The following is a 20541-nucleotide window of genomic DNA, read 5'->3' on the forward strand; positions in this document are numbered from 1 at the left end:
CATGACCCCAGGACACTGCAACCATCATAAATATGAGTCAGTTGCCAAGCATCACAAATTTTGATCACAATGCTGCAACATGTCGTAAATGTGAAAAACGGTCATAAGTCACTTTTTTCAGTGGTATTGTAAATTCGAAAGGTCCCTAAATAAACTATTATAAGTCAAGGACTACTTATACACCTTTATACATATGGTTTCTATTTTAGGGATCAAATAAAAAAAATAGAGAGCAAACATTGCCCTTGGTTATTAGAGAGACCTATGATAGAAAAACCAAGCCAAACTGTAGCCAGAATTCCTAAAAACGAAAATGGCTAGTTGACTCATATTTTCAAATATTATTTATTATAAACAATATTGTACCCTGCTGTTTAGTCTCATTTTATATCTCTTACTTTAGAGAAATTATACTGTAGTTCTCATAAAATTGAAATGCGGAGAGCTAAATTATATTTAATAAAGATAATAATACAAATTTAACTACATTGGTTCATCTTTTTCTTGCTAATGCTGTATAGTCATATGACACATATTTGGAGAATAACTGCAAAATCTCAAAAATACCAATAGCTACTGTATATGCACTTTGGCTGCAATAAATTTACTTGACAGTCAGCTAAAGCACTCCTGGAATCATCCTTTATAATGGCATTGGTAAATTATTTAACTGTTGTTGCAAAAGTTACCCACCCACGGATGTATTGTAGGAATTAATTTACACTGGAATGTGACTTTATCATCAAATGATAAGTTTTGTGTGAGAGTTCACATGAAACATTACCTAGATTCCCCTGGTGCATTGACCAATAGCTATATAGTTCCTGGGAATAAAAGGCACAGCAATTCAGCAAAATATCTGAAGGGGACCAAACATCTTAGACTACACTGTCCTGCTGTTTAGAAGATGAGGGGGAGTGCTGTGATTCATGGTATTTAACAACCTTCCAGTTTAGGTATGCACAAATCCAGGAACCTTAGCTGTCTCTAATTCTGAAAATTCATTATTGCAAATTTGTTATTGCTTTTTTAATAGTAAAAAAAGCAAAGATCTATTAAGGAGGCTGAGGATTTCCTAAATTACTTACAACACTGTACATTAATTCAGGTTTAAAAGAATATGCTAAGTTAGTCACCTATTAACAGATGGAATGTTGCTCCAGATGTGCACTGCATTCTGGACATTGCCATCATCTTGTTTACATCTGAGAACTGCTTCCATCTGTAAAACAAACATATTTATGCCTGAAACATTAGAATGATGACCATTCCACATTATACAGAACTATGGGAAGTCTTCGACTTATGACTATTCATTTAAGGTAAAGGTAAAGGTTCCCCCGCACATGCGTGCTAGTCGTTTCCAACTCTAGGGGCCGGTGCTCATCTCCGTTTCAAAGCCGAAGAGCCAGCGTTTGTCCGAGGACGTCTCCGTGGTCATGTGGCCGGCATGACTAGACGCCAAAGGCACACGGAACGCTGTTACCTTCCCACCGTAGTGGTCCCTATTTTTCTACTTGCATTTTTACGTGCTTTCGAACTGCTAGGTTGGCAGAAGCTGGGACGAGTAACAGGCGCTCACTCTGTTATTCATTTACCAGCTGTTAAAATTTATGTCGTTGCTGAACAAAGGGACTTATGACCCCTGTCTAAAGCTGTTGCAGTGCCCCCATGGTCATACGAAGAAAATTTGGGCATTTGGCATTATGCCCACCATTATGACTGACTGCGGGGATGCTGCAGTGCCCTCCTGCCTATTTCCCCTCTCCCATCCTTCTGCATTGTGCAAGGTCTTGGGCCTGCCCACTGGGTCCCTGCAGGCCTTGGACCTGCTTCTCACCCCACTGGATACCGCAACTTCCTCCCCACCCTCCCATCACAGATTGGTCGCCTAATTTTGGATAGATCTTCAAGAAGCAGCTGCTCCACTTCATGACCTACTTTCACAGTGGAGGCCATGTAGCGCTGTCCGCAAAATGCCGCCCACTGCCTGGGTGGTGCCCTGCAGCCTCCAGGAAGGCTGAAGGGTAGCGCAGGCCAGCTCTCCTCAAGCATAATTTCTGGAGCTCCAGCAATCCATCCTTCAGCCTCCCTATACAGAGGAGCAGGCCACATGTCAGCCAGGAGCAGCCCATGGGTAAGTTGGGGAGGTGCTGCAGTGCAGGTCTGGGCCAGTACTAGGCCTCCCAAGGCCTCCCCATGCTACACTTAACCCATGCAGTTTCTTAACAACCACAATGGGATTGGAGTTATTAAGTGAGGTGGTTACATGGGCACCTCACTTAATGAATGTCATGACTTGTGACTGTATTAGGCAGCCTGCATTATAGTCAAGGACTACCTGTAGGCAATTTAGTTTAATTCAGTCAGGAGACTTGGAGTTTTGGTTCTGATGTAGGCATGAAAGCCAGCTGAGTAACTTTGGGCCAGTCTCTCTCAGCCCACAATGTCAGGCTCAGGCAACAAGTTGGTCAGTCAATTCCTGTTGTAACCAATGAATCAATATTCAGTTAATATGAAAAAAGCAGACCACTAAAAGGAATAAATAACTACCATTTTGCTCTGAGCCTGTGGTGATTTTATCATGGGAGAAGACCTTGGATCAACTGGGAAGCTGCGTGAGGTCTGCAGATTCCCACATAATGGAATGGTCCTGCTTTCCAGGACCATTTCATATGAGGCTTGGGAATAAATTGGGAATCATCTTTAATGCAAGCTTGCTGTAATCACATGTTTGTGCATCCGAGTTTCATTTTGGATGCCAACAGGATGTATTGAAATCTCTCCTGGATATGTCAGGGATGCATGCAGAGCCAATATCCTATTTTGTATTGCTCCAGTAAAAATTTACATGAATGTTAGGAATTTAAATAAGTAATGCAAACTCAGTTCATTCACTTCTCAATAGCAACTTATTTCCAACTAACCTGAAAAAAGCGAGAAGCTGCATCTCTCTCTTCTTCATCCAAGACAATGTTGTCTACAAATAGCCAAAAAAATGGCTTTTTATTTTTTTCTTCAGGAGTTCCATACTGAAGTATACGAAAATATTGGTAAAAATACCAGGCTTTGGAAGAAAGAAAGAAAATAGTTTGTCTGTACAGTAAGTAGCTTTTGAAAATGGTTTCTAAAAATAAATTACACTTTATTTAAGTTATAGATACTACACATTGTTCTCAGTTGTCCAGAAGTTTGGACCTTTTCAACAACAGTCAGTTAGGAAGTTGTCTCATATCAGGAATTCACTGGCACATAATGACCACAATTGGGGCTAGAATTTCAGTTGTAAGTCATGTTGGCTGTAAATCAGTCAAGCACCCACTTGATCAAACCTTATTTTATAACTGCTTTTAGGGCAATCATTAAGTAAATCATCTGGCTGTAAATTTGGAAACACAAAAATGCCAGAAACTGTTAAAAAAAAGTCACAAATTCTAGTCACATGACTGTGACATGCTACAAGCTGTCATAAATGTTGACAAGTACCTGGAATACAGTCATGTGACCACAGGAGTTAATACATTTTACAACAGCCTAAAGTGTTTTGTTGACTGGTCATAAATCAAGGACTACCTGTAATGTTACGTTTTATGTATGTAGATTGGTGATCCAGCAACCACTCCCAATTTTGATGATTATAAATGATGGATCGGGAAGTAGCAAGAAGTTACACCATCTAGCTCTTTGGCTACTGCCACAAATGTCAGTGGCTAAAATAATCCTTTCAGCAGTGTTTTTCAAACTTAGGAATTTTAAGATGTGTGGACTTTAACTCCCAGAATTCCGTAAGCAGTATGGTTAGGATGCAGCTTGTATAAATTAGAATAATTGACTATACCTACAAAAGGGGAAAGTTGTTGAATTACTAGTAATTGATTCATGTCAGCCATAGTTCTATACAGTAGTGTGAATTTCAAGTTATGCTTATGGCAGTGATACCAGAGAAGTGCGTATTAAAATTCTTAAATTGATAAAATGTAATATTGGCCTATTGGATTTATGGTACCGTATCTACCTTTTTTTATTTGCGCCTTTCAAGTCAATTTTGATTCCTGACAACTTCCTGAACTAGTTCCTGCAGTTACGTTGGCAAAGCTTTTCAGAAGTGGTTTGCCATTGCCTGTTTCCTAGGGGTGAGAGTGTATGACTGGCCCACGTTTACCCAACTGGCTTCATCACTAAGGCAGAATTCTGTCCCCAGGTTTCTAGTCTGATAGCCTTTACCATTACACCAAACTCTACTACGTAAATAATAGCCAACAGTAGTGAGAACAAATGGGTTATGTTTGAACTAAGACTAAGATTATTCAGATTCAAGTCCTCACTCAGCCATAAAGAAAGTCACTGTTGCTGAGCTTAACCTGGCTTATAGAACTTTCATCAGAGTGTACTAGGATGCTGTCTTGAAAACCTACTGGGAAATTGGTTTAGGTGACAAGTTTACTTTCACTTAGAAATTGCAACATACTGTAGTTCCTCCCCACCATTGGGCAAAGGTTATCAGCATTATTTTTTTCTGTATACCTGAAGATTTAACAGACCAAAAGATTTTATTTTAGACAGAGAGAGAGAGAGAGAGAGAGAAAGAGAGAGAGAGAAAGAAGAAGAAGAAGAAGGAGAAGGAGAAGGAGAAGGAGAAGAAGAAGAAGAAGAAGAAGAAGAAGAAGAAGAAGAAGAAGAAGAAGAAGAAGAAGAAGAAGAAGAAGAAGAAGAAGAAGAAGAAGAAGAAGAAGAAGAAGAAGAAGAAGAAGAAGAAGAAGAAGAAGAAGAAATGCGCCACTATAAGTGACTGGATCATTCATTCAGCTGTGCTTTCAGAAGTGTAACCCGTAATTCAGAAGTGGGTCTATGATTATAATTACTGGATGATCACAATGAGTTTATGGCATTGTAGCTGTTGTTGAAATACAACTTCCAGGGTACCTCAAAATTGCTGTGTTTCCTAAAAAGCTTGGAAGATGTGGTTCAGCAACATCTGGGTCCAACATTTCCTTTTTCTGGCAGTGAGGGCAAAGTTAGTGCATGGAGGATTCGAGAGATCTTACAGGTAATTGCTCTAATATCTTGTTTCTTTTAGGATCATTTTGTTTGTTTGAATAGAACAAAATATGCCTAGGAATGTGCATCATGGCCAGACCACAATGCTATAAATACTTTTCTGGAAGATAACTAACATCAGTGGAACCATCAAAAAATTTCCCAAGTAAACTTATTTACAGAAGAGGGAAAAATGCAATCCAAAGGTTAAATGGTTTTCAACAAACCAGAATCCAAGGTACTTATATCAATATTTTCCTTTTATATATGATTAAGTTACTTACCAGATGGATGTCTGTAAAATTTTGCTACTGGAGGAGTTGAGCCAAAAATCAAATCAAATGGGCCCCATTCTTGTATCTAGTAAATAAAATAAATCAGCTTCAGAATCTTGGTTGGTTCATTAATTAACATACTGATCATTAATAATGTTGATCACCAAATTAATATATTTAATGAACAAAAACAATAATTTGCCCTAATCTACAAGTCCCCAATTAAAATGTATCATACTGGGTAAGATTCTGCCCACTGACAATAGTTTATTTCAAGTTCATTCAAATCTGTTGCTAAATTATTAGCTAATTATTATTAGCAGCTCCTTAAAAACAACGTTCTATACCTTCCCCCAAAATCCTCTCAGTAGGCTCCTGAATGAGCATAAAATCCCAATACCTACCTTTTTATTGCGGGGGGGGGGGGTGCGCATCCAACTCTCCTTACCTAAACCTCTGCCTCTTACACAGAAGCTTATGCTTAAAATCCAATATTTCTCAAGTTCTCAACAGTTGTACAGTTCTTCTCCGGTTACTCCAAGAAGACTGCACACACATCTCAAAACATACACTAACTCTCCCTCCATCCCACTGTAGATTACTATATTTTGTGTAGGGTATCTTCAAATTCAGCTTTTGTTTCTATCTTTGCTTTAACTCTTCCTTCTCTTGCCAATGTTTTCTTCCAAACATTCAGTTCCCCATTCTACCTTCTTTCAGCTTGGCCTCTTATCATCTCTACTATATGAAAATTAATCCTCAAAATAATCAACAAAACAATCCACACAGTGTAATAAATCAATGCAAACACCTCCCCCTCTTCATAGTATACTGAAAAATAAAAGTCATATAAAGCATCTTACATTTGTTCTTATCACATCTGTGACATCATCCATGTACTTTAGGTACCCATTGCCTCTCCTTTCCCCTAGAAACCCCAAGCTTTTCAATTCTGGAGAAGTGAAATGAGAAATGCAAGATACATTAGGTACGACACATGATCTCAGTTTGTCTTGGATACGTTCAAAGGTGCTTATTAAAGCCAATTAAACTATGTTAAACAGCATGGAACGAGGAAGGTAGTTATATGTTCTGTATACTATTCTCCTGAGTAAAATGGTAGAAGAATACAGGTCACATAAAAAGGAGAGTTTTTAGTAGATTAAATTAAATACTGTCCTTTTATTGGTATGTGTTTAGCTATTAATTGTTCTCAGATCTGCTAATCATGCAATATTTACATAGTGTGCTTTTGTTTGACTGATTGATTATATTAATTTACTCAAAAATGATGGTTGATGCCACCTGTAGGTAGTTGATACTCTTCATAATAAATGATTTCAGCAGGAGTTAGACACCTGAATATTTCTTACAGAAACCAATGGGCTCAACGAGTATGCCATTTATTTTTCAATGAACATGGAATGAAGCAAATGTAAATTTAAAAGTAGTATTCAGAAGGTAATATTGCATGCAATTTGTTTGTATGGGGTGGGTGGGGACTTCTATAACTACTTAATACTTCTTGCAAATGAAATAGAAACCCAGAAACATTTAGGCTGGTGTAGTCAGCTCATGATGTAAATTATCCTTTACAAAGATCTATAAAGAAACAGATTTGGAAAAGTCCAAAGCTATACCGTTCAATCCTTACACAAAGATCTAAAGGGTTCCTTATCACTATCCCTATTTTCTAGTCACTTGCTCTTAAAATCCAGACTGCAATCAGCAATCAGCAGAGAACATGACTGATAAAATGGCTTTGCAAAACAGCTGGCTCCTAATGAGCCAACTCAGCCAAGTAAGTTATAGTCTACTGTATGTGGATTGGAAACTATATCCATATTACGGTACCTGTTTACTTACCCTCTGTAATATTGTCAAAAAGTGAAAGAACGTGGATTGACTTTCTCTCCCATGGAGACAATAGCTGATATATCCATATATTAGGGCTGTTCTAACACAATCAATAAAACAAATAATCCAATAGCTACAATTACAAACTCACACATTTTCTCTTATTTTTAGAAATACTTATTTCAATTATTAACATATCACATGGGTACAATAAGGCCACATCAGGTGCAATAACACACTTTAAGCAGTTAATTAAAATTTACAGTTAATTTAAAGCCAAGCAATACTGGAACATTTTTCAACAAGCTTTCGCTTACAGATTCTTGATCATAGAAATGTTTCAGATCTGCACGCCATTTTACTCTCCTCTTTAGCAATCCGTTTACACGTTGGGGTGCACATATGAAGCATATCCAGGTAGTTGTTTCTTTTATTTCTTCTGCACACCCAGCATAAACAAGGGTATCCACACATTCTTCACAAAAGCATCTAAATAAATTTAAAAATAAAATTGTTTAAAGGCACAAAGTATTATTTTCCTGTTTGAGCTGAGTCTCACTGGATTCTGTTAAATAGATTGGCCTTTTTATAACATAGATAGATTACTTGTCCCAAGAAGTGCTATGAAAATACTTTTGAGATATTTTGTATGTTTCACTATGCAAGAATATACAAAAGGCTCTTGAAAGCTATAACAAAACTTTATGTAAATTTGGTATACAATTCAGTATGGCGGAAGTCAGAGAGGAAGCACACGAACTAAATCCCAGTATACTTTGCCACTGAATGTGTTGATAGGGGTTCCTAAACTCATAGTTCAGGAATATGTAGAGATATAGTTTTTTTAATCTGTGTTAGAGTTACTAACTGCCAAGAAAAGTGACCTGAGTAGGGAATAGTCTTAGTAATAGCCTTAACTGCAAAGATCAGTCAATGGGTTTTTTTGCATGATGGTTCCTTCCATATAAGGAAGAGCACCACCTTCTATTTCATATCACTTTGCTGTCAAAGAAGCACATCCAGCAAAATGATATGCATATGCATATCAAAATGATATGATATGCATGGAAAAACAACAAAAATCAGAATAAAATGGAGGTTTCATGAAGTTAGTTTGGTTAACTGGATAGGACTGCAGCAATTAAGGTGGAATATTAACCATCTCTTATAGTAATGGTAATAGTAAATTATTACTACTGCTATCATGCCCAACTTTTCATTTAGTCATTTCAATGATTTTTATAAATACATGCACCATCAAGTAAAAGTAAAAGAATGTTTCATCACCCCCTCCCATTTAAAGTCTCACTGCAAGGCAAAGACTTCTTCAGCTTCACATTTTGTAGCATTTTAAAGTTTCATTTGTAGCGTTTGGATATTGCTCACTTGTGACATGCTGAATGATCACACATTATTAGAGATTTGCCCCAGCAACAGATGGTACAGTCAGCTTGGTATCCATCATCATCACACAGGAAGAATCTTTCCAAAAACCTTTCCTTAAAAAAAGAAAAAGGACATAAAACTTACTTCATAATACTATTTTAATTCATAATACCATTTACATAATAACAACAACAACAACAACAACAACAATAGCAATAATAATGATAATGATGATGGAGTTGGAAGGGATCTTGGAGGTCTTCTAGTCCAATCCCCTGCTCAGGCAGGAAACCCTATCATTGAAAGCCAAAGACTTCTTAAGCTTCACATTTTGTAGCATTTTAAACTTTCATTTGTAGCGTTTGGATATTACTCACTTGTGACATAATTGAATGATCACACATTATTAGAGATTTGTCCCAGTAGCAGATGTATGAACTTAATGTATGAATTTAATTCATAATATTGTTTACTCTTACTTCACACATGCACATGCTTCATGCTAGTCATACAATAACACTTTAAAATACTGTAGGCTAAAATTATTGTTTTATTTTATAAATAGGAAGTGAAGTTTGAATATAGTTTATTTAGAAATACTCCTGGGGTTGTTAGGCATTTCCAGTGATGCTGTAAATGACTACTGTACTAATACTAAATAAGTATTACCAATAATGCCAATATCTCTGATCATTCCCACTAACCTCTTCTATTGCTACTTCAGTTAGCATCTACAAGACATGGATTTTAGGCTTATTTTCAAGGAACACTCATTGCTTCTCAGCCATATTGCTTTTTTGACCCAGGATCAAGATATAAAATTGGGTATCATCAGGATTCCAATAACACCTAATCCTGTGTTGATCGATGAATTCTCCCAGTAGATTCATCTTTACAGCAGGTTGGAGAAAGCCCTAAACCCTGTGGCTTCTGAAATTTCAGGGGCCTGAGGTGCAACGTTTCACTTCCTTCCATGTTGACTTAAATGCCCCCTCAAAAACGAGGAGAAATGCGCAGTACAGTGCCCCCCCTCCCTAGGGTGAGTCCTGAAGAATATCGTGGTTAATGGTATCAAAAGAGAGAAAGAGAAAGAATACTGAAGGAGAATATTAGAGGTCAGTTGAAAGCCTGTAATCCAAATACATTGTCCCAAGGTAACTAAAAATGTCAGCTTAGCCAAAAAATATTTGAAAGGCCAGGGAATATTGATAAATTAGGAAAAAATATTAGGAGTCAAGTAGAGCTTTAGGAAAGCAAAAGCAACTCCCTAAAAAGAAAACAGTAGTAAAACATTGCCCCTTTCTTCTTTCCAACCCCCTTGGTTTTATAGTCCTGCCTCATTAACTTATGTTTGTACCCCATGATTTAATTGACCTCCCTGGGAATATGACCCAATCAAATATTTGCTGTTGTGTCTACCCAATTAAATACCTTGTTCAATCACACATATATTCTAATGTACATAAGTCTGTAATCCCACATGCCTTTAACCCTTTCTTTGCCTCTAATTTGTGGTTCAGTATTATGGTATCTTGGTCTCTGGGTTAAATGAACCCCATTAAGGGAAAATTTCCTTCAAATTGTCCTATATTTTCTTTTACATGCCTGAGTTCTTAATTTTTCAGATAAAATGAAGCATTAAAACAAAGCAGAACAAATGAACAAAACAGAACTGTAGTGGCTTAATGTCAGAGTTAAATTATAACACAGCTGTAGGATTGCTCAGAGCCTGATTTCAGAGCTCTACTTTGTCTGGAAAAGTAAACAACAGTTCTACTCACTAAGGCAGGGATCCTGACCTGCAAGTTTTGAACAGCGTGCAAGGACCATACACAATAAATTGTAGAAAAAAATTGTGCTATTTCCACTTCATTTAAGTGAAATTACATTTATTTATTTATTTAATTTGTTTGGTATCCATCTCGCACGAAGTGATTCTGGATGGCTTACAACATAAAACCACACAAACACAAATATCTGTAACAATACAAATACTAATTATGACTAAAAGATGGAGGGGGAGGGAAGCAGGATGTGCAGGGGGGGGAAAATGGTATCTGCTATTGGTCTATCAACCCCCTCCAGCATGGAACTTCCCCATTGGGGGCCCCAAGCCAACCTGCAGAACTGGGTCTTCAGGCCCTTATGGAAGGTCAGGAGGGTGGGAGCAGACCTCACCCCAGAGGGCAAGATGTTCCAAAGAGTAGAAGCCATGGCAAAGAACCCACTTCTACTAGACACCACCAGCTGGAATTTACTTACTATCAAACATAGGATTGCTTAATCTCCAGTTAATCACATTAAACACCACAGTAGCAAAAACAATTTTTGAAGGCTTTTGGAGGATTTCTGCAGTCTCTGGGTCTCAGACAGTGCATCTCTGAGCCGCAGACGAAAGTAGCTTCTCTGCCATGGCTAGTAATTCTTACAATCCAGGGCCAGCAGATTCACTCTGTTGGATGAAGGGGTACCGCTTAAGCAAAAAGAACAGAAGTAGAAGTGATCATGTTTGTCAGCTACTCACTGAACAAGGAGCGCACATTCCTCCATGGAATAAAGGATGTTGTGTGTGAATCTCAAACCCTCCACAGCATATACAGATATCTTCAGACAAACAAAACAGAACAAAATCAGGAAGACTTAACTTTAGTAATCATTGCCATAGATTTCTATGATTTGATAACGGGAGTTGGCATTTTATAGGACACACTCATGAAGATTGGATTAAGAAGTAGAACATCAATCGTTTAAAAAAGAAAGATGTGTGTATGAAAAAGAGGTAAAAATGCAAGGCTGCTTGAATATGGTCCTTCTATAATCTTAAGAGCAAATATAAATGTATTTCTACCCAGTGGGACTACAGCTTTCCCTGTTATATCTTTTGCTGTAATGACCTACAAAGAGTATTTTTTTTGACAAAAATGACTAATTAAATAGGCATTGCACTGTATTAATTTATTTAGAATCTAGGTGGAAGAAGGGCTGGTCCTCTATACAGGGCTCAGAACTACAATTCTAGAAGCTGTAATCATAAAAAAATCTTTTGGAAGCCATTTGACTGAGGATGGATACCCTATTAACAGCAATTCATGAAAATAGAGTAATAACGAAAACAACAACTGCATCAATAGTTAAAAACATTAATATCTCACCTTCAATATGCCTCTCATTATATTTCACTTCATGGGCAATATTTTCTACAGAAAAAAGAATGGGCACTTTTCACATAGAGCTTTTTAATTAGTTTCCACTTGAATTAGTCTCTAATTCAGTGTAAAATATATATTGGATAGAATGTCTGTTAATTATTTTCTCTACATTCAGTACAATAGCACAATTTTTTTAAGGTTCTAAGTGAAGAGGACCTTTCGGAACACAGGACAAATTAACTCATACTCCCCACCATTAAAGTGCAGAATGATAATAACAACACAATGAAGATTTTGTCATTGGTCTTCTACCGTCACCCCATAACAGATACTTCTATTTCTCACAGTTTCTTCCCATTGGTCAAAAGCTTTTTCTGCTTCATATTGTGCTACACAGGTAGTCCTTGTTCAGCAACTGTTTCATATAGCAACTGTTTGCAATTATAAGAATGATGAAAAAGTAACTTTGCAACCAATTGTCAGATTTGCAGCATTAGTAAGTCTGTAAAGCAAAGCTAAACTGAAGTAAGATCATAAGCAGAGTTGTGGTTTCACTTAGCGATTGCTTCACTTAATTACCATGTTGCCAGTTCCAGTTGTGGTTGCTAAACAAAGACTACCTGTAATGCAAAATTGCAGTCAATGTACTTAGCGCCCATGGATGCAAAGTTTAGTCGCTATTCAAGGTACACCGAGCAGAAGAAATGCTCATTCATCCTGGGAAAAACAAAATGAGATATTACCTTTGCTTAACTTAAAGGTGCTTATTTCTTCCACAGAACTTGTAGAAATCTCAAGAGGAGAACTGTAGCTCTCTACTGATGCAGCTAAAAGTATAATGAGGGAAAAGAAATTTCTTACATTATGTAGTAATTTAAGTAAGATATGTCCTGCATATCTTACTTAAAGCACTGTTGGTTATGAGTATGAAAAAAACTCTTAGAATTCAGTTGAATTTCAGATCAAACTCAGAAGTTACACCTGTAATAGGCTCCAAGAGCCAGAATTCCCAGCCAAAAGGCCTAATGTTTATGCTGTATGGGAAAACATTGGAGAAGCCTGATAAAAATAATCAATTTATTTGAACTGTAGCAATCAATCCACTTTATTCCTCCTGGCAACATGTTTGAAGTTGGAGAGGTTTCAGGAATACCTTCTTCCAGAAAATGTAGTGGAAGCATATCACAATTATGCCTGAAAGTTATCAATGTAGAGAAATAATAATATGAGTGAATCCTTCAGCCATTTTTTTGAGCTAATTCTATAACTCTATACCAATATGTCCACATCATGGGCAGCAATGTGTGCCAGTCATTGTTTTATAGGTTATACGGTGAACTTTCCAAACTATCATCCTCTAGATTTGTTGGATTACAACTCTAATAAAAAAAATAAACAGATTGTGATGTTTGGGGATGATGGAAGTTATAGTCTAGTTCAGTATTTCTTAATCTTGGCAACTTTTAAGATGTGTGGACTTCAACTCCCAGAATTTTGGGACTTGAAGTCCACACATCTTAAAGTTGCCAAGACTGAGAAACATTGGCTCATCTAGGAGTCATCAAACTGAGAAAAGCTCAGATACTCCAATGCAGTTCATTATCAATTTCAATTGCTATCCAAAGCAGGGAAGTAGCCACATTTTCCTATAGGATGGTGCACCTGCAAGAACTTAGAGCTGTCTCTAGGTTACAGAGAGGTGGAAAGTTTCTGCTACTCTCCAGTAAATACTACCGGCTCTGTCAAATATGCTTTCTTCACTATACTTTGAATTATTTAACCAAATTATGGCAATATGGTGGGCTATGTGACAAAACCCCACCTAATTTACCATCTGCTACTAAAGCTATGATCCAAGGGCGTGAGCTTGTTCACAAGATCAGGGGAGGCGAGGCCAACCCCTCCCTTTTCCCCAAAGTAGCTGGCAGAGCTACTAGAAGTGTGTGTTTCTCACCACTGCAGCACTGATGCTATTTCTGTGACAAGGAGATGTGAGAAAGAGGCATTAGCTTTGTTAGATTAACTGCCACCACCAGTTCCAACAGTACTGGTGAAGAGAGCGTATAGCTCTGATAACATATGAGAGCAATTCGGAAATAAACCTCTGTTTGGTTATCAATGACAGAGACTCACAGATGCAGAACTTTTATTATACACATTAGAAAACTACAACATGGGACTTCCGGCGGCTCCGCGGCGACGGAGACAGCCTTCCCGGGCTGCCCGCGGCTCAGCTGTTGTTTTTTCGCCCGAAACAGTGTCGATCAGCTGTTCGGGCGAATTAGAAGCCCCCTCCTCGGGAGAAGAGGAGGGGGTGAGGCCCCAGGTAGGGGTAGAGTTCTCCGGGGCCGCCTGAGCTTGGAGCTTGGGCGGCTGAAGGATTGAACTCCCCCGAAGCCTGGGTTGCTCCCAGCTGGCCAGCGTCTCTGCTCCGGATTTCTTGGAGCAGAGCCAGGCGTCTGCGACCACCCCTGCCTGAAGAAAGGACTATGGATTAAAGGAGCAGGCAGAGCGGTACAAGAGGGAAAGGTGAAGAGGATTATTTTATTATACTCTCGAGCTTGATGGACTTTTTAAACTTTAAGTGAAAGTGCGTCACAATTGAAAAGTAAAAGATGGCGGCTAAACCTCCCCCTAAAACTCTTCGGAGTGGTGGATCTTCTCCGGTGCAACAATCATCATTACAGGCGTTGCACCCTCCTGATGTACTGACATCGAAGGACTTACGAGATGCTTTGGATAAACATGCCCAGGTACTTTTGGAATCAATTAATCAATCAATGGGTGATAAATTTGCACAGATGGAGGAGAAATTGGAGAAACTGGAGGAGAGAATGGAAGAGAGGATGGAACAGAAGTTCAGCGTGATGAAGGTAGACATTTTGTCTTCAGTGCATAAAGTGGCGGAATGTGTGGAAGATTTAGATGAAAAAGTGGATGATCTGACTCAAAAGAATGCAATATTAGAAGTTAAAGTACGGGAGAATGAAAATTTAAGAGACAAAATGGAAAGGGAGTTAAGCCTTGCTCAATATTACCAGATGCAGTTTGCTGTTAGAATCAGAGGTTTAAAAGAGAACATTAAGGAAGATTTAAAGCAGCTGGTTTCTGAGGCTTTTGAAGTGGTGTTGAACCAGCCAGCATCTGAAATAAGAGCAGCTATGGATAAAGTGTTCCGTGTTAACTCATGGATTGCCAGACAGAGAAAGTTGCCTAGAGATGTGGTGGTTTACTTTGCAAAAAGAGAAATTAGAGATGAAGTTATACAAGCTGCCTATGATGCTAAAGTTGTGATTGCTGATCAAGAAGTCTTGGTTTTAAAAGAAATCCCTCCAAAGATTTTAAGGAGAAGGAAAGACTACACATTTCTTGTTCAAGAGCTCAAGCAACGAGATATAAGGTTCAGATGGGAGATTCCAGATGGGCTGATGGTGATGTATGAAGGCAAAAGGTATCGGTTGATTACTGTGAAGCAAGCGCGTGATTTCTACAATACTGTTTTAAAAGCAACCCCATTAACACTTCTGGAAGCTGCAAAGGGATCTGGAGAAGGTGAAGGAGAACATCAAGAGGAGGAAACAGAGGAAAATGGTGCTGGAGGAGATCAAGCTATAACTTCTTTGGATGATCCTAGAGAGCAAAGGGTAACGCGTGCTGCTTTAAAAAGAGCAAAGAAAATAAAAGAACAAGACCAGCAAAAGTCTTCAGAATCTTCACATCGCATTCATAGCCAAGCTGTGGGAGGAGCACGGCCTAAAGAAGATAGTCCTATCAAAGCAGTGCTTCAAGAGCTTTGGGAGGATATGCATGGCAACTAAATTTTTGACTTGGAATGTTAATGGACTAAATTCACCACAGAAGAGAAAGAAAGTTTTTCAATATTTAAAACAATTCAAGATAGATGTTATATGTTTGCAAGAAACGCATATTAGGGCTATGGACCAAAAGTTTTTATTGAACTCAAGACTGGGCACGCACTTTGTTGCCTCTGCAATGAATAAGAAAAATGGAGTGGTTGTTTATGTTAAAAGTGCCATAACAGCGGACTTAATTGAAGCAGACAAGCATGGAAGATACGTATTGATAGATTTGTTGCTAGAAGGCAAAAAGACGCTTTTAGTTGGACTGTATGCCCCTAATCAACAACAACAACAGGCTGACTTTTTTAGTTTACTTCATACAAAACTTACCCAGTTGGATTATAAATCTTTTATTTTTATGGGGGACTGGAATGGTGTTTTGGATGTACAGATGGATAAGGCTGGAGCTTTTAAGCGCATTCCAAGTCATGCTAGACTGCCTAAATCTTTTTTTGAAATGAAGGATGACTTGGAATTGCGAGATATTTGGCGTGAGAGACACTTGCGGGAAAAGGATTATACTTTTTATTCTGATAGACATCAATCTTTTTCGAGGATTGATTTTATTTTGGTGACTAATGACTTTTTTTTGAGGACTAAAAAGGTGAAGATTTGTGCAAGAACTATCTCTGATCATAGTCCAGTTTGGTTAGAGATTGATAAGGAGAAAAGAGATAGGCGCTCGTGGCGCGTAAATGAGAATTTGTTTAGAAATCAGAGAAATGTGGAAGAATGCAAACAGCGGATGAAGGATTTTTTTGAAACTAATATGAACAAAGGTACCTCTATGGATATGGTGTGGGATGCTAGCAAGGCATACATGAGAGGGGTGTTGATATATATGAATAACAGACATAGACGTGTTGTGGAAGCTAGGAGGAAAGAACTGGAGAACGAAATAAAGGAAAAAGAAAAGGCTTTGATTTTGAACTCAGAGGATGTGAAGACTAAGGAGGCTATTAAATTGTTAAGAGGACAATTTGATAAATTAATGGCTGACCAAGTGGCAACCAATCTGCGGTTTGCCAGGCATAATACTTTTTGCAATGCTAATAAACCAGGTAGATGGTTAGCTTATAGATTGAGGAAAAAACAAAGGGCTTCTAATATAGACAAGATTGAGCATAAAGGAAGGGTTGTGTTTCAACAGGACCTTATCAAGGACGCTGTTGTGGATTTTTATTCTAAATTATATGCTAAGGAGAAAATTAATGAAAAAGACATTGATATATATCTGGAAAATGCTAGCATCCCGGTTCTTACGCAAGTACAAAAAGAAGGGATTAATCAACTGATCACAGAAGAAGAAATTTTTACAGCAATTAAGGAATTGAAGGTGGATAAAGCACCAGGTACGGATGGCTTGACTGCGGCCTATTACAAAAATTTACAATTAGAAATGATAAAACCGTTAAAGGAACTGTTCCAGATAATTCAGAGGGGGGGAAAGGTGCCACCGTCTTGGAGAACTGCTTTTATTTCTTTGATTCCGAAGGAAGACCAAGATGCTACTCAAGTTAAAAATTATAGACCGATATCGCTTTTAAACACAGATTACAAGATATTTGCTAAGGTTTTGGCTAATAGACTGATGAGGGTTCTGCAACAGGTGATTCATGGGGATCAAACGGGGTTTATTAGTGGTAGGCAAATGAAAAATAATGTGAGGCATATAGTTGATGTGTTAGAGTTTTTGGAAAGGAACAACCAGATCGCTGCGGTGCTAATTTTTTTAGATGCTGAAAAAGCTTTTGATCAATTGAATTGGAAATTTTTGTTGAAAGTTTTAGAAAAAATGGATTTTGGGGAAAATTTTTTACAACCGATTAGGGCATTATATCAAAAACAAACTGCCCGAATTATAGTTAATAATAGCTTGACAGAAGCATGTAATATTGAGAAGGGCACAAGGCAAGGGTGTCCGTTATCGCCCTTGTTATTTGTGTTGACATTAGAGATATTATTGGTTAAAATTCGGAATTCGGAAAAAATTAAGGGGATTCAAATTGGAGATCAGGACTACAGATTGAGAGCATTCGCAGACGATCTGGTTGTTATAGTGACCCAGCCAGAGAACTCTGTTGTGGACCTGATGGAGATAATAACACAATATGGGAAGGTTTCTGGATTTAAGGTTAATGTACAAAAAACAAAAATTTTGGCCAAAAATATGACATCACCGCAAAAGGCCCTCTTAGAAGGATTAACTGGATTTGAGATTGTTAAAAGGGTTAAATATCTGGGGGTGATTTTGTCGCCCTCTAATACAAAGCTATATAAAAATAATTATGAAAAGCTATGGGGGAAAATTCAAAAAGAATTGGAGAGTTGGGAAAAATTGCAATTGTCTTTGTTGGGACGGATTGCAGCAGTAAAAATGAATGTCCTGCCTAAATTTTTATTTCTGTTTCAAATGATACCGATTCTTAAGAAAGATTCTAATCTGGAGGAATGGCAGCGAGGTATCAATAAATTTGTGTGGGCAGGGAAAAAACCACGAGTTAAACTTAAGATTATGCAGGATACTCGTGAGAGAGGTGGCCTTAAATTGCCTAATTTTAAATTATATTATGAAGCTGCTGCATTAGTAGGAATAAGTGACTGGATTAATTTGACGCAAGGGAGGTTATTAAATCTTGAGGGCCATGATTTGTTGTTTGGCTGGCATGCATATTTGTTGTATGATAAGAAGGTAGACAACGTGTTTAGGGTGCATATTTTAAGGCAGGCATTGCTGAGAGTTTGGAAGAAGTATAGACATAAGTTAAGTTGCAAGATACCATTGTGGGCAATTCCAAAACACGCAATAGAAAATATACATGCTGGCTTTAAATATGATGTGACTACGTACAAGGAGATCCTCAGTTTGGAAAGAAATGTTTGGTGTTTGAAATCATATAGCCTCTTGCGAGAAGAGAAGGTTGTTCAAAATTGGTTTCAATATACTCAGTTACGGGCCAGGTGGAAAGAAGACCAGAAAAATGGATTTACAATGACTGATGAAAATTTGATAAAGCAAATTAGAAATCAGGGACCAGCACATATCAAACGGATATATCTTGCATTGATAGAGATTGACTCAGAAACAGAGCTTGTTAAGGATTGTATGATAAAATGGGCCCAAAACATCCAGGAAGTTATCACAATGGACACGTGGGAAAAGATTTGGGTGAGGAACGTGAAATTTACTCAAGCTCAAAATCTAAGAGAGAACTTTTACAAAATGTTTTATAGATGGCATTTAGATCCTAAAAAGCTTGCAAGTATGTATCCGAATGATCAGCCTAAATGTTGGAGGTGTGGTGATGAAGATGCAACATATTTTCACATATGGTGGACATGTAAGAAGGTTAAGGCTTTTTGGATAAAAGTCTGGTGGAATATGCAGAAGATTTTTAAACAGAGGATAAAGTTTTGTCCGCAACTTTTTTTGTTGGGAATAATTGCAGACGCTACAGTTGTGGACACCAAGTTGATGTTGAACTTAATCACGGCGGCAAGACTTTTGATAGGCCAATATTGGAAGAAAGAGGAACTGCCGACCATAGAAGAGTGGACTTTAAAGGTTTCAGACCTGGCAGAGATGGCGAAGATTTCGGCCTATTTGAAAGATCATTCGCAAGAACGCTATATTATGGAATGGGCAAAATGGATTGAGTTTATCCAGAACAAGTATAGGGTTAAGAAGTTTTATGTAGCATTTGAATAAGTCTTCTTTCGTTTTTTTTTCTTTTCTTATCTTAGTTTCTTTTTATACATATTCAATATTATTAAGGCTTGTTTTATCCTTTATAAGCTAGAGAGTGATGGATTTTAGAGTTTATAGTTGTTAGTATATGATTGTTTATGATTGCTTTTTATATATATACCTTGTATTTAGCTCTGGGAAGTGGGGGGGGAGGGGGGGAGGGGGGGAGGTAGGGGGGGAGGAGGGAGGGGGAAGGGGGGATTCTTAAAGGAAAATTGTATTTTAAAACTTTTCAATAAAAAAAAAGAAAACTACAACATTACTTTTTGACATAATCACCATTCAAATTGAAGCACTTGTCATCACGTCTTACAAGGTTTGAAATTCCTTAGTTAGTAGTCAATTGGTCCCAAGACTGGGCTATGTGGGGGTGATCAAAAACATCCCAACGGAACTGCTTCAAAAGTTGTTGGGCGAGCATTATCGTGAACCAACACATCGGAAGTGGCCCCATGGAAAATCCTGCTAAATGTGAAGATGCCAAAGGAGTTCTGCTAGTGAAGTTGATGGAGCGTGGTTCGACCATCAATTCAGAAGTCTACTGTGAAACTTTATGAAAACTCAGATGAGCCATCCATAACAAGTGTCGGGGCATGACTTCTGGTATGGGGTTGGTTCACGATAATGCTCACCTGCACACCGCTAGATGCACCCAAGAACTTTTGAAGTGGTTCTGTTGGGATGTTTTTGATCACTACCACCCCCCATAGCCCAGATTTGGCACCGAGTGACTACTAAGGAATTTCAAACCTTGTAAGACGTTATGACAAGTGCCTCAATTTGAATGGTGATTATGTCGAAAAGTAATGTAATGTTGTAGTTTTCTAATGTGTATAATAAAAGTTCTGTATCTGCAATTGTCTGTCATTGATAACCAAATGGAGGTTTATTTCCGAATTGGCCTCGTATATAGGGAGCATTACTGAAAGAGGAAGAGATGATCGTACTAATGCACAGAGTTCTTGTTTAGAGTTAAAAAAACACTCTCTGTACAGTGAGTTATTACTCAAGTTCTAAACAACAACAAAAGGGAGTTATTTCAACAAGAACTAGACATTACTAACACCATCAATACTATCTCATAGTTATTCACACTTAAGCCCATTTCAGATAGGGAGTGAAGAAACAATCTCCCCTCCACATTCCAGTTTTTTATGATTGCTGGAAAAAGAAGGTGTAGATTCCAAAATTCAGGCGGTGATGTAAGTGTGCCTGTATTCAGCTGCCAC

At 38.0% G+C, this 20541-nt stretch overlaps 1 protein-coding gene across 1 annotated transcript in view; it reads right to left on the reverse strand.

Annotated features, from left to right (window-relative positions):
• Window positions 1-20541, reverse strand: part of DNMT3L (DNA methyltransferase 3 like) — a gene marked incomplete at both ends in the record, with an annotated part of 50752 nt that overhangs the window by 1467 nt on the left and 28744 nt on the right. The window contains 10 exons of the mRNA XM_081326366.1: window positions 1137-1222; window positions 2928-3067; window positions 5322-5397; window positions 6176-6264; window positions 7179-7269; window positions 7487-7658; window positions 8556-8668; window positions 11080-11159; window positions 11708-11752; window positions 12448-12522. Of these exons, the coding sequence (XP_081182492.1) occupies window positions 1137-1222; window positions 2928-3067; window positions 5322-5397; window positions 6176-6264; window positions 7179-7269; window positions 7487-7658; window positions 8556-8668; window positions 11080-11159; window positions 11708-11752; window positions 12448-12522 (967 nt within the window). The remainder of the gene's footprint in view (window positions 1-1136; window positions 1223-2927; window positions 3068-5321; window positions 5398-6175; window positions 6265-7178; window positions 7270-7486; window positions 7659-8555; window positions 8669-11079; window positions 11160-11707; window positions 11753-12447; window positions 12523-20541) is intronic.

This window comes from Vipera berus (assembly GCF_964194415.1).
Source record: "Vipera berus genome assembly, chromosome: 4".
Lineage (NCBI taxonomy): Eukaryota > Metazoa > Chordata > Lepidosauria > Squamata > Viperidae > Vipera > Vipera berus.